This window comes from Marmota marmota, unplaced genomic scaffold, assembly GCF_001458135.2.
Source record: "Marmota marmota marmota unplaced genomic scaffold, marMar, whole genome shotgun sequence".
NCBI lineage: Eukaryota > Metazoa > Chordata > Mammalia > Rodentia > Sciuridae > Marmota > Marmota marmota.
This window is the reverse complement of record NW_026000206.1, coordinates 2,472,015-2,484,667: the sequence shown is the minus strand read 5'-3', so window position 1 is coordinate 2,484,667 and position 12,653 is coordinate 2,472,015. Positions and strand designations below refer to the sequence as shown.

At 53.9% G+C, this 12,653-nt stretch overlaps 1 protein-coding gene across 4 annotated transcripts in view; it reads right to left on the bottom strand.

Moving 5' to 3' along the window:
- Grk5 (G protein-coupled receptor kinase 5) overlaps positions 1-12,653 on the bottom strand; it is a 189,747-nt gene that overhangs the window by 39,987 nt on the left and 137,107 nt on the right. For all 4 annotated transcript variants that reach the window (XM_015498319.2, XM_048791296.1, XM_048791297.1 and 1 more), the window contains one exon: positions 8,751-8,828. In XM_015498319.2, the coding sequence (XP_015353805.1) occupies positions 8,751-8,828 (78 nt within the window). The remainder of the gene's footprint in view (positions 1-8,750; positions 8,829-12,653) is intronic.

The window sequence follows — 12,653 nt, the reverse complement described above, 5'->3', positions numbered from 1 at the left end:
GTGGACCCTACACCACCTCCCCCAAAGCCACAGACCCCAGGAAGGACCCTGAAGAAACCTGAACTAGTCCAGTGCTCTTTGTTCCATGCTGTCACCAACCCCAAGCCAGCGTTTCCATAATGCTTCATAACTGGAAGCAGAGAGCTGGACCGGCATTTCCAGAGACAATGTGTGCCTTAGGAGCTTCGGGGACACTATTAAATAATATAGGCTCAGCCAGGGAAAAGCTTATTCTTTTCAATTCTCCTTCAAGCATCTGATCATCAAGATGAAGTCTCAGCATGGTGCTACTGTCTTATTACCAATCTCTGACATTCCTAATCTTCAAAACCACCAGAACGGAGGCCTACAGCCCAGAGCCTCAGGCAGGCAAAAGGATCTAGCTTGGATTTAATGCCAATTTTTCCAGCTATCTTTATGTATGACAAATTAATACTGGTTTTGCAGGTACGTTTCTGAAACAAGATTTCCTTTTAAAACTTGTTTAAGTTGAAACATGAGTTGATTTAAAGAAAAATGTTATATAGATAATTACAAGCACGGCTGGTAAGTAGGGTAAAAGCCCTGAAGGTGCTATAAGAATGATTGACAGTCAGGAGCCCATACGAGTGCCATTATTTTTATCCACGCCGTACTCAGATAAGGAAACTGAGGGTCCAAGGGTGCGTAGCTGGAAACTGGAAGGACTTGGATTCGACCTGGTCCTGAGGAAAGGAAGTAAGGTTGGCTTCCCCAGAGGCCAAGGTGCTAAGTACCGGCCTGCTTGGGCTTGCTCGGACTCCGGGGGCTGGAGCATGCAGGGTGGAGGGGCCACCGAGGTGGTGGGTTCAGTGAGCCAGGGTGGGGATGAGGGGAGGCAGAGAAAAGGCAAACTTAGAACAATTACTTCTTTTTTCTGGAGAGCTTTAAAAGATGGATGTTTTTATTGAGAGACAAACAAGCACTAGGGTAGATTTCCCTTGTGCAGAAAAGAGGGATGATGGGTAATCTCCCCCGTCACCGAGACAAACTTCCCAGACTTACCCAGTCATCGTACATAGAAACAAGGAGGCAGCCCTATGTCTACGGGGGGACCAGGAAACAATACCTTGCCTGTAGACATTTGGCAAGCAAAGTTCTCCGGGAGCCGCCTGTGCTGGGCAGTCCCCGCCTTGCACAGAGAAGCGTGTTGGCAGTACACGCCAGGAACCTGTCCCTACCCTCTGCCCGCCCTGGTGCCCAGGAAGAACCCCACACAGGCCTTTCTTTGGAACCATCCACTAGGTTTGAGATGCCTTTGGAATCCACTGCTACTTCCTCATAAAAGCCCTGAAGGTGCTATAAGAATGATTGACAGTCAGGAGCCCATATGAGTGCCATTATTTTTATAATGGCTCCAAACTGGGAACCATCTTCCAGGCCTTGATCATCAGGATTTCACTGATGGGGACCTGGCAATGGTGGCTCATTGGCCCAATTCAAATGAATCACAGCAAAATGTCCCACAGTGGGCACTGCTGAGGTGGGTCACTCAGGGGCTCTGCCATTCTGGACCAACCCTTCTCTTCCCAACCCTCAGCTGTCTGGTCTGTAAAATGGGCACAATAACACGCACCTTAGGGAGCTGCTGGGAAAGTCCATAAGCAGGTCTGTGAGAAGCCAGAGCAGGGCTGGACCCGGGGGGGCTCGACGGCTGAAGAGTATTGTCAAGTCAGCGGGATGAGGGGTGGGATGTCTGAAAGACCAGGCCCGGCCCTGACCTTTCTAATGGGCAACAGTGTTTGGTTCTCCAGAGGAAGAATGGTTCATGGGCAGGAGGATTTGTTTCCTTTGTCCCTAAACAGGCCTTGTCCCCCAAGGAAGAGGATTGCATACAAAAATAAATAAGACAAAGCACAACAAATACTTTAAAAACAACTAACAAAAATGAAGTCAAAGTTAAAAACTGTTATGCTTCAAAGAGTACCATCAAGAAACTGAGACGACAACCCATAGACTGGGAGAAATATTTGCAAATAGTGTGTTTGAGACGTGCAAGCAGAGCATATGAAGAACTCTCGCAACTCAACATTAAAAGGACAAGCAACTCAAGTTTAAAACGGGCTGAGGATTTGAACACAGACATTTTTTAAAGAAGATACACAAATAGTCAATAAGCATGTGGAAAGATATGTGACGTTATTAGTCACTAGGAAAACGCAAATCAAAATCATGTCAAGAGACTGGGCTGGGCGTGGTGCTCGCCCATAATCCCAGCAGCTCAGGAGGCTGAGGCAGGAGGACCACAAGTTGAAAGCCAGCCTCGGCAACTTAACGAGGCCCTAAGCTTTCAGTCTCTAAATAAAAATACAAAAAGGGCTGGGAATGTTGCTCGATGGTAAAATGCCCCTGGGTTCAATCCCTGGTTCCAAAAAAAAAAAAAAAAAAAAATCATGTCAAGATATTACTTCATACACAACAAGATGGATAAAGTAAAGAAAGAAAGAAAATAACAAGTGATGAGAAGTGAAGAAACTGGAAGCCTCGGGCACTGCTGCTGGGAATGACAGTGGTCATACCGCGGGCCAAGGTCTAGCAGTTCCTCCAATGATTTCACGTACAGTTACCATTTGACCCAGCTATTGCTCACCTGTCTGTAGCCAAGAGTGGTGAGGACACGTGTCTGTACATAACTCCCACATGAATGCTCCTGCTAGCATAATTCATAACAGCCCCAAAACATAAACTGCCAGTGTCCATGAACTGATGAGAAGATAAATGAAATGTGGAGTGTCCACCAACGCAATATTGCTTGGTCATAAAAGGGAATGAAATACTAATGCACACTACAGCACGGATGAACACTCTGTGGCTGAAGAAGCTGACACAGAAGGCCACATATTATATGACACTCTATTTATGTGAAATGTCAAAAATCAGCCTAGCGATGAACAGTGAGTGGTTGTCAGGGCCTGAGAGAAAGGGGACAGGGCAAGAACTGCTAACAGGAATGGACAAAGGAGGGTGCTAAATGTCTTGGATAGGTAGTGGTATCTGGACGGGGTGGTACACCGCAAGCTTCCCAGAGGCTTGGGAAGCTGAGGCAGAAAGATTGTGATTCAAAACCAGCCTCAGCAACTTAGCGAGATGCTGTCTCTAAATAAAAATGTAAAAAGGGCCGGGGATGTGTGGCTGAGTGGTTAAACACCCTGAGTTTAATCACAGTATGAAAAAAAAAAAAAGGTAGGGGTAATGGTTGCATGACTGAATTTTTTAAAACCACTGAATTATAGATTTTGAAAAGGTGAATTTATGACATATGAATTAGATCTTGATAAAGCTGGTATTTTAAAAAATAAAATCGGTAGTGCTTAGGTGATATACAATACTGTTTCCATGGTTACTTACTACTACTTATTATTAGAGTTAGGAATATTTGCTGGTGCACCCCCGATCAGGGTGAGTCTTCCTTCTCTGCCACCACCATCACGTCTAGTCCCGATCCCCATGAGCCCAGCGTGCACATCTGGTTGACTGTGGAGTTCTCTGGCCAGTGCCTCTGAGCTGAGAAGCCTGGGAACCAGCCCATCCACCCAGCACCACACGAACAATGTTTTCAGCTTGGGGGTTGAGGGTGAGAAGTCTTTCCTGGTGTGTTCACCTGGTTTTCCAGAAGTCTCTGCATTCCCCGGCCTTCCTCTTGACCTTGAGAGGAAGTGACGTGTATCACTTCCAGGTCAAGGCAGTTGTGCCTCCTTCATCCCTCCCTTCCTCTTGGGCAGTGGCCATGAGACAACATGTTCAAGATGGAGGAGCCACAAAAGTGGTCAGGATCACTGCATCACCCATGGAGAAGCTCCCGAGAGAGAGATGACCCAATCGGATTATGTGTGAGAAAGAAAGAAACCTTTGTTGTTCGAGGCCCCTGAGATTTGGGGTCGGTTTGTTGTGGCAGCTTGCATTAATCATCTCGACAACACACTGCATGTTAATGAGTCCAGCCTTGCCATGGCGCCCTCTGTGGCTGGGGCCTCCAGACCCTCCCTGGCCTCTCAGCTCCACAGCTGGGAGTTACACTTCTGATAATTTCCTTACTCAACAGCCTGATTTTGAAAGCTCAAAGAAGGAAGGGGAAGGCAGAGGACCCCAGCCAGGTGTCTAGGATGCATCAGCAGCATGTTGCCCTTGCTGGTTGTCCTGTGGCATGACCACCCCGCCTACTCACAGAAGAGGACCAAGAAGCTCAGTGACCTTCCTGAGGCTGTGCTGCTAAAAGAGGTTGCATCTATCTGCTGCCTCTCGGTTAGATCCTTCGTTTTTCAGCCAGTCCCAAAGCCCACCCCTGCCTCATGTCCTATAATGGCCACCAGAGCAGAGCTGGCCTTGTGTGGGCAACTGCTGCAGGATTTGGGGCAGCGTCCAAGGAGTGGGCTTTGCCTCTGGGGATGGAAGTTTGAGCAAGGCTTTGCAGAGTGCCCTGCCACAGGGAGGGGACTGTGGCTCCAGGCGTGAGCATCTCCTTGGAGCAGGGACTTTCCATCCTGGCTTCTGGCAAATACTCAGTCATTGAGGGACAGGAGCCAGCCGAGTTCCCCAGAGACATGAGGCAGGAGAGGCGAGTGCTGTGAAGGGAAGCTTCCCAGGGCTTCCCAGTTCCACCTGAACCAACTTGCTCTGCTGTGGGAAGGTGTCCAGCAGGGAATGCAAGCAGATAATCATCTCTGCTAATGGACTGATAACTGGCCTCTGCAGGGGATGCCGCAGGCAGCAATGACCCTATCCTGTGCTCCTTGCCTGGGGTCACCACCCACTCAGAGACTCAAGACAAACCAGGAGGTCATCTGCAGTTCCTTCAGGCCCACACCTGGCTGTCACTTTCTCTTAACATTCTCGAAGCCCTACCCCCACTGCTCCTCTGGCCCCCTCATGGCTCCTGCAGCAACTCCCAGATGGCCTCTGCTTCCGCCTCCCTTCATACTCCTCCATGTGGCCAGAGGCACTGTCATAAGACACAATGACATTCAAGGCCTTGGTCAACCTCCTGAAGTCAACCTCTTCAGCATGGTTTCCTGAGCCCTGCAGCCCCGAGGACCGCCCCTACCTTTCGCTCCTACCCAGGTGACCATCTGCACCCTGAACTACTCTGCACCAAGGGCACTCAGCCTTGTGCTGTGGCTGATCTGCTGTGGCCCCATTCTTCGAGGTGAGGGCTGCTGGTGTGTACAGGATGCACAAAAGTAACCCTGGCTGCACCTGTTTGATGCTAGTAATACCTCCCTGAACACCAACTCCAATGTCCCAAGACATTACCAATGTCCTCTGGGGCCAAGTCGAGACCACTGCTCTCTGCCTTTGCTTCTGAAAGGTTCTTTCCCTTCTTTTGTACCTGGTTTCCTCTACCGCCTTCTTTCAAATCCACACCAGCATCTTCACCTCCCAGGGGCCTCTGCTGGCTCGCCCAGGCTGGGGTAGGGGTGGCTTCTCAGGACCCCCCTCCCAGCACACAGCACTAATCCAGTCACACTGCATTCAACTGATCTGTTTATGTTTGTCCCTTTTCTGTAAGGTGGGCTGCTCAGAACCCCCACCTCGGAACAAGGAACACATGGAGCATGTGCTCAGAGACCACCGGGTCGGAAGGATGGATTTTGACTGGAGGCAGAAGAGCCCTGTGCATTGGAGGGGTCTGGGCAAGGCAGACACAGAAACAGAAGTGACAAAGACCCAGCAGGAAGCAGTACCTTCCAGGACAAAGACCAAGAAGACGTGGATGTCAAGATGAGACTGAGAGCCAGGTGTGGTGATGCATGCCTGTACCTCTGTGACTCACGAGGCTGAGGCAGGAAGATGACATGTTCAAGGCCAGCCTCAGCAACTTGGCAAGACCTTTTCTCAAAAATGAAAAGCACTGGGGACGTGGCTCAGCATAAAGCACCCCTGGGATCAATCCCCAGGACCAAAAAAAAAAAAAAAAAAAAAAAACCAGTTGGGTGATGTGGCTGGAGCCCAGTGGGGACTGTAGGAGTGACCACAAGAAAAAGGAAGTTGGAGCAGGAGGAGGTATGGTCACAAAGGCCCCAAGAAGACTTCCACAGCCCTGGGGTGTCCAGCAAAATGCTGGGGGGGGTGGGGGGAGTTTTGTGGTCAAATAAGTTTGGGAAATGCTTTGTTAGCATGAGTAGTTTTCTCATAGCAGGACTTCTCGAGCTTTCCATGTGCTCATGTGCTCGTGAGATGGCGGCCCACGCTGTGCTGACCCCAGGGCCTCTGGTCAGTGTCCTACAGCTACATCTGAAAACACTGCCTGGAGCTGACATGTGAGCTGCATCTTAGGAAGGCCCCCAGGCAAGGATGATCTGGATTTGGGGGACAGTGGCTCTGGGAGTTGACAGGGGCATGAGCCACTAGCTCAGCTCTCACTGGGTCCCTTGCTCCAGCACCTGGGGCTTCTGCAGCCCTGAGAAGTAAAGTGGGCTCTCGAGCTCCTCGTGGAAGGCTGGGGGCACAGTGCAGAATTTATTGAAGAATTCAAGCAGTCGACCCAAGAGATGGCCTCCCCAGGCCCCTGGGCTGTAACAGATGGTGTGGTTTAAATTTCAAAAATTGAGGAGTACTTAAGGAAAAATGTTGGCAGGCACAGAGGCACTTGTAAAACCATCTGAGCTGATGGGGCGTCTGGGCCCCATGCCTCCAGGAGTCGAGGCTGCTCTGAGCAGAGGTAGGGAGGGCTGGAGGGCCCGGATCAGGGTCTGCTGGCAGAGGCCTCTGGATGAGGTGGGCCAGGAGGGTGACAGGGAAGCCCTGGCACCTGCCCATGTCCTGCCCTTGGCTGCCAGCGTTTACTCCAGCTGCATAAGGGGAGCACAGTCAGGCAAGGCTGGGTGGAGGGAGCACCCCACCCCACCCGACCCCACCCCACCAGATGGCAGGAAGCTGCACACCCCAGGGGAAAGGCCTGGGGTCCCGGCATCACCCAGAGGTGGGTATAAGTTCTGGCTCTGCCACTAGCTGTGACCTGGCAGGTGACAGCTCTGTGGAGCAGCCTCATCCTCAGTGGTAAGAGGAGCGTCTGCAGCAACTGCAAGGACTCGGACAGCAGGTCCTCAGCCCCTGTTAGTCATCACTGTTTCTGGGGACACAGCCTCAAAGAGGGTATGGAAGGAAAGTTGGAACGGCCCAGCAGAGCCACAGCAAGAAGGCATCTGGCAGAGGGCAGGTGAAGATGCAGCCTAGCAAGTGACTCGCCTCTCTGGGACCTGGCAGCCTTGTGAACAGGACAAGGACACTGGCACCACCAGCAGTACCATCTCGGAGGTGTCTGACCCCTTCATAGTAGCCAGGGAGCTACTATTCTTATCATCCTTCTGGGGCACTTCCTGCCCTCAGGGTGGCACCTCCTCTGGACTTGGGTCCCTTTTTATAGTGTTCACAGTGTTTTCAGTGGTGACCAAGAGACCAAACATGCACCTACCTGCAGCCCCATGGATAAGTCACTGGCTGCAACTGTGGGTGAGCAGGGCCCCCGCTCAGAATGACTTCTCCTGACCTCCTACACCTGGGATCCTCACAGACTCCAACAGGCTTGTGTGTGGAAGGGGGCAAGGCAACGCTGTCCAGTGGCCCTGCAGAAGGAGTGGGCAGCAACATCTGCCAGGGCCATGTCTTGGCCGGAGTGAGCTGGGCCTGTTCTGAGTCTGAAGGCATTTCACAAACATTAATCCTGTCACATCCAAACTGTGAGAAAGGACTGGGGTGTGCACAGCTCCCAGAGGGAGAAGGAAATGATTGTGACGGAGAGACTGACAGCCGCTGTGTGCGCGTGTGTGTGGTGGCCTTCAGTAGGCCGGTGAGCAGCAGGGCCCGACGGGAGCCGCACTGCTGGGTGTGAGCCCAGCTCACGGGGGAAGCGAGACAACCACTACCTACTGCATTCCCTGGACAGGACCTGGTCCCACAGGCTGTGCCAGCCCGGTCCACAAGGAGCCTGGGCGGCTTCCCAGAGGACCGCCCTCTGAGGGGCTGGTGCCCATGACATCAGGGCCCTGAGCAGGAGGAAGCCACTGTGGGCCCTGGGACATGCCCAGGGCTGTTCACAGGCAGGTCTTGTCCCTGGCTGTCACTGCCTCACGAGGTGGGTTTGGCAGGGGGGCCACTTTTTAAGAAGGGAAACTGAGGCCCAGAGAGGGAAAATGAGCAGAACGCTAAATGGGCCAAGAACAGACTTCTCTGTCATGCGGGTTGAAGGGGGAAGGTCCCAGAGAATCCAGTTTGCCAGGACCCGAGGGGTGGCTCCACCTGGCTCCTTCAACCATCCAGTGGGTGCTAAGGTGGGGAGAGGGTGGCCCCTCACCCTCTATCATCCTCCAGAACACACTCGGAACTCTCCGCATTCTCCTGTGTGCCCTGCTGACCGTCCAGACCCGGGGCTGTGCTCGCCTTCCGGATCCCTCCCGGTCCCTCTCTGACCTCTCAGAGCAACCCCTGGTGAGCCTTTTCTTCCAGGCACTTCCCCTCCTGCCCCAATACACGGTGTAGGTAGCAGGAGGACCGATGGAAGGGACTCACCCAGTGAGCAGGCTTCCTCCCTGACTCAGCCTGGCCTGGACCCCTACCTCTTGTCTGCTGGGCTGGGGGTGCCCTCTGGTTAAGGACGAGAACCAAGGTCTCTGGAGACAATGGAAGCCCCTGGCCCTGCACTTCATGGTGCCTCATGTGGCCTGGCAGGGACCTGGGGCCCATTTCCTGGAGAGGGCCTCCGGTTCCTCCTGCTGCAGGGTCTGGAGGCCTCTTACCTTTGGGGTGAGGTACTTGGTCATAATTTCCTTCCCTTTCTCTCCCAGCTTTTCATCTGGTGTAACTTCGTATTCTGCCTGAAACAGAAGGAGAGAAAAATAACAGATTTGCTCGAGAGCTCCTTTTAGTTAGAGAATCTTGGAGCCCCGGAGAAGACCCCCGGAGGCCACTGACCAATCTTCTTCTACAGGGCAGGAAACTGAGGTCCAGAGAGCAGGGCAGACCTGGTTGGGCAGCCCAATGTCTAGTCCAAATTTCTCCACACTCTCCCAGGACGCTGGCTCTAAGAGCAGCACTCTCCATGCAGGCTGCCCGCCAGAGAGATGGACAAACACTGGGACCCAGAGCAGCAGGACAGACCCTCTGGTGGCCAGGAGGGCGGCATCTGGAAGCCGGGGTTGAGGAGCACCAATTCAGATGAATCAAAGGCAACCACTGGAAAACAATGGGCCACCCAACCGGAGCCCACAGAAAGGCTGCCCCAGGTCACTCAGACCTCACGAGTCACATGTCCCTGGACAATGCGCTCAACTGTCTAAGTGCAGAGGGGTCCGGCACCTGTGGCACCTGTATGAGGATCAAGGCAACCTCACAGTTCAGGGCCCAGGGTCCAACTTCTCCCAGGCAGCCAGGGGACACTCCTGGACAAAGGGAAAGGGAAGGTGGCACTTGGAAGGTCCAGGGGGATCCAGGCCCACTTCCATTCTGAGAGCCAAGGGCCCACAATCCCCAATGAGAAATGCAAACCCTACAACCATCTGCACCCTGGGACTGTGGATGGTGGTTCCAGAAGGAATCCAACCCCTCATTTTAAGGGCTGGGCATGAAGGCTCAGAGAAGCAAAGGACTTGCCCCAGGTCACACAGCCGGCACCAGCAGGGGAGGGGAGGCCCTGCCTGCTGTCCCCTCACTCCTACTGAACCATCCAGTCACAGCCTCTCTCCAGGGCCACACCTCCTCTCCATCAAGACGATTGTGAGAGACAGAGGCTTTCCTGATGATTTGATCTGAGTGGTGACTTCTTGGGATGTTTAATGGAGAGAAGGTGGCTCTTCCTCTTGACTCTTTCCTGTATCTTTCTCTAAGCTCATGCACCTGCACACACACACACACACACACACACACACGGACACACACGCACACGGACACACACATATAGTACTGACAACCAGCATGACTCTTCCTAATTGATGGCAGAGACACTGAGGGGCCAAGAGGCCAAACAACTGGTTCAAATCCAACAGAGCTGCTAAGCAATTGTTTCCTGTCTGAAGGGCCCAGCGTTCTGCAGTTACTGACTGCCCTTCTCCAGGTACAGCAGAGAAGCACCAGTGTCCTGCTGCCCCTGAACGTCCAGCCTCGTGGCCAGGCATGTGGGAACATAGCCAGGTTGCTTTGCAGGCCCAGGCTTTTGGCAAGTGGCCAACCACTGCTTAGGGTACCTCCACCCCACCCAGAACACTGGATTCGCACTGCCCCAAAATACTTCTGTGGAGGCGGTTCTATTTAACCGAATGGAGACCCGGGCTCACTGATCAGCCTCAATAAAAAGCTGAAAATGTTATTACTCTGGGTACTGAAACCCACGCTAAGAAAACAATAACGTCACTTTCAGGTCAGCCACCTCCCAGTGGAGGCCAGATGGGCTCATGGCTCCGCAGGGAGGCAGCTGGGAACACATGGGGACAGACCTCCCCAGCCCAGGATCGAAAGACCTTTCTTGAGGAGTCCACGTTGGACTACCACCACCTGACATTAGAGTTGGGAAGCAGGAACCGGCAGAAGGCCTCCCCCTGAGGTTTCCACACTGATCAAGTCACACATCTTCACAGTGACCCCCAGGGGGTCCGGGGCTCGTGGGGGTCAAGTCCTGAGAGGCCACCTACAGAGAAAAGGCCCCTAGCAGCTGAGCTGGACGGGCTGAGCTCAAGGCAGATCCCACGACATGAGGCTGAGACCCAGTAGGAGCTTGTGACGCCAGAACTTTAGCATCAGATCTGGCTCAGGAAACAGCAGCCAAGGAGGCCTTCAAAGAAAGAGGTAGATCCAACGCGAGGACTGTTGCCGAACCCTATCTGCACCAGAGGCCCTTCCCACCAGAGCAGGAGGCTGGCCTTGTCCCTCCCCAAAGAGGGATGCCCACAGTCCTCTTGCTCTCCTGCCCATCTAACTCCCTACCCCTGCTCAGAGCTCAAAGCCCTCGGAGGGCAACTCTCCTCAGATACACTGCAGGTGCCAATCATGGTAGGGCGCAGTGGGCTTCCGTGGGCTGTGACTCGTGCTGACACATGTCGGATGGCCTTGGGGAGCAGGCACTGCCCCGATGCAAGGAGAGAAGGGCTCCCCTGAGCTTGGAGCACACAGGACTACTCATGGGTCTCTGCCTGCCAGAGCGCGGAGTCCGTGGGCAGTGCAGACCACCACCCGGCATTCCATCCACGGTCAGCGCTCACTGCATCATCCATCTCAGAGAACACGACAGAAAACAGGTCCTGGTGGTGGGGACGCTTTTCCCCAGATGATCTTTAGGACTTGCCATGCGACCAAAGGAGCCACACTGTTTTAAAGAGCAGAAGCTGCCGCGGGATGCTGCTTGGCCCTGACTGGCCTGGTGCCCCTCCTTCTCCCCGGAGACCCTCTCCTGCCTTGGCACGAAGATGAAGTCAGAGATGCCTTGAGGTCTCGCCACCCGGGCTTCTGTAACTGTCGATGTGGTCAGCTTTTCCAGTGTCTGAGAGGCAGGGGCAGTGACGTGCATGGTCAGCAGCATGGCTCCCCATGGGTCCACCCACACTGGCCCCAGTGTGCTGTCTGTGCTGACTGTCACAGCCACTCTGAGCCCCACCCCCACCCCTTCCTACCCAGATATGAGGAGACAGAGTGATACTGGGCAGTTTTCTGTCCCTTCCCTGCCTAGCACCGCAGGTCCCTGTATCCCTCTTCTGTGACCCAGCTCCTGCAGGTCTGCCTCTTCTGTGTGGGTCCCTTCTCTTATCCCTGCAGGTGGAGAGGTGGCAGGGCATCAGCTGCCACTGATTTCCTACCCCGAGAGCACTCCATAAACCACCCTTGCCAAACTCTTGCACTCACGTACCCGTGGGCACCAGTTTCCTGCCGGGACCTGACTGGCAGGTTCAAGGTGGGTGGACACTGATCTTGCTTCCTCTCTGCCTCCCAGCTAGCATGCAGAGGCACGGCAGGAAAGGGAGTCCTCCAGAGGCCAAGGGTCTGATGGGTCTGGACAGCCCCAAAGCTGTGCCTACCTAGGCAGCTGTCCTCTGACCTATGGCTTCCGGCTGAGCAGCCCTCTTGGGTTGGGTCAGCAGGAGTCACTGGCCCACCTCAGGGCCACAGATGGGATGGGACCAGAGAAGGAAGGGAAGAGCAGATCCCTGTCCACACCAGGTAGAGACTGAGAATGGCAGAAGTGGCCCCAAGGTGACCCAGGTCTTCCTGACAGTCCCACAGTTCCCGGCTTGTGAACCAGGTCCTGGCTGGAGGCAGGCGCTGCACCTCTCTGGGGAGGCGAGAAGTCTGGCTGTCGGTCCCCAGGCACAGGGGCTGTGCTAGCGCCTCCTGTCTGCCCCATCCTCCTCCTGAGCCTCAGCCTTGAGGGGCTTCCCACCTCACCCCTGCCTAGCCACAGTTCTGTTCCCCAGAGCACTTCCCTGTCCTCGCCCACAGCCAAGACTCATCCCGCCACCACGGGACTTGGGCTTTTCCTGTGACTCTTCTGAGTTTCAGTGTAAAGAGCCCAACCTAACCTGGTTCAGGCAAAACTGTCATCTCTTGGCCCTCAGGACCCAAGGACGAGTTGAAAAAACCAAACTAGGGAGAATGAATGCAGCTGGGCCAGGGATGTGAGCCCTTCTGGACCCACTAGCTCATTTGTGGGGGTGATG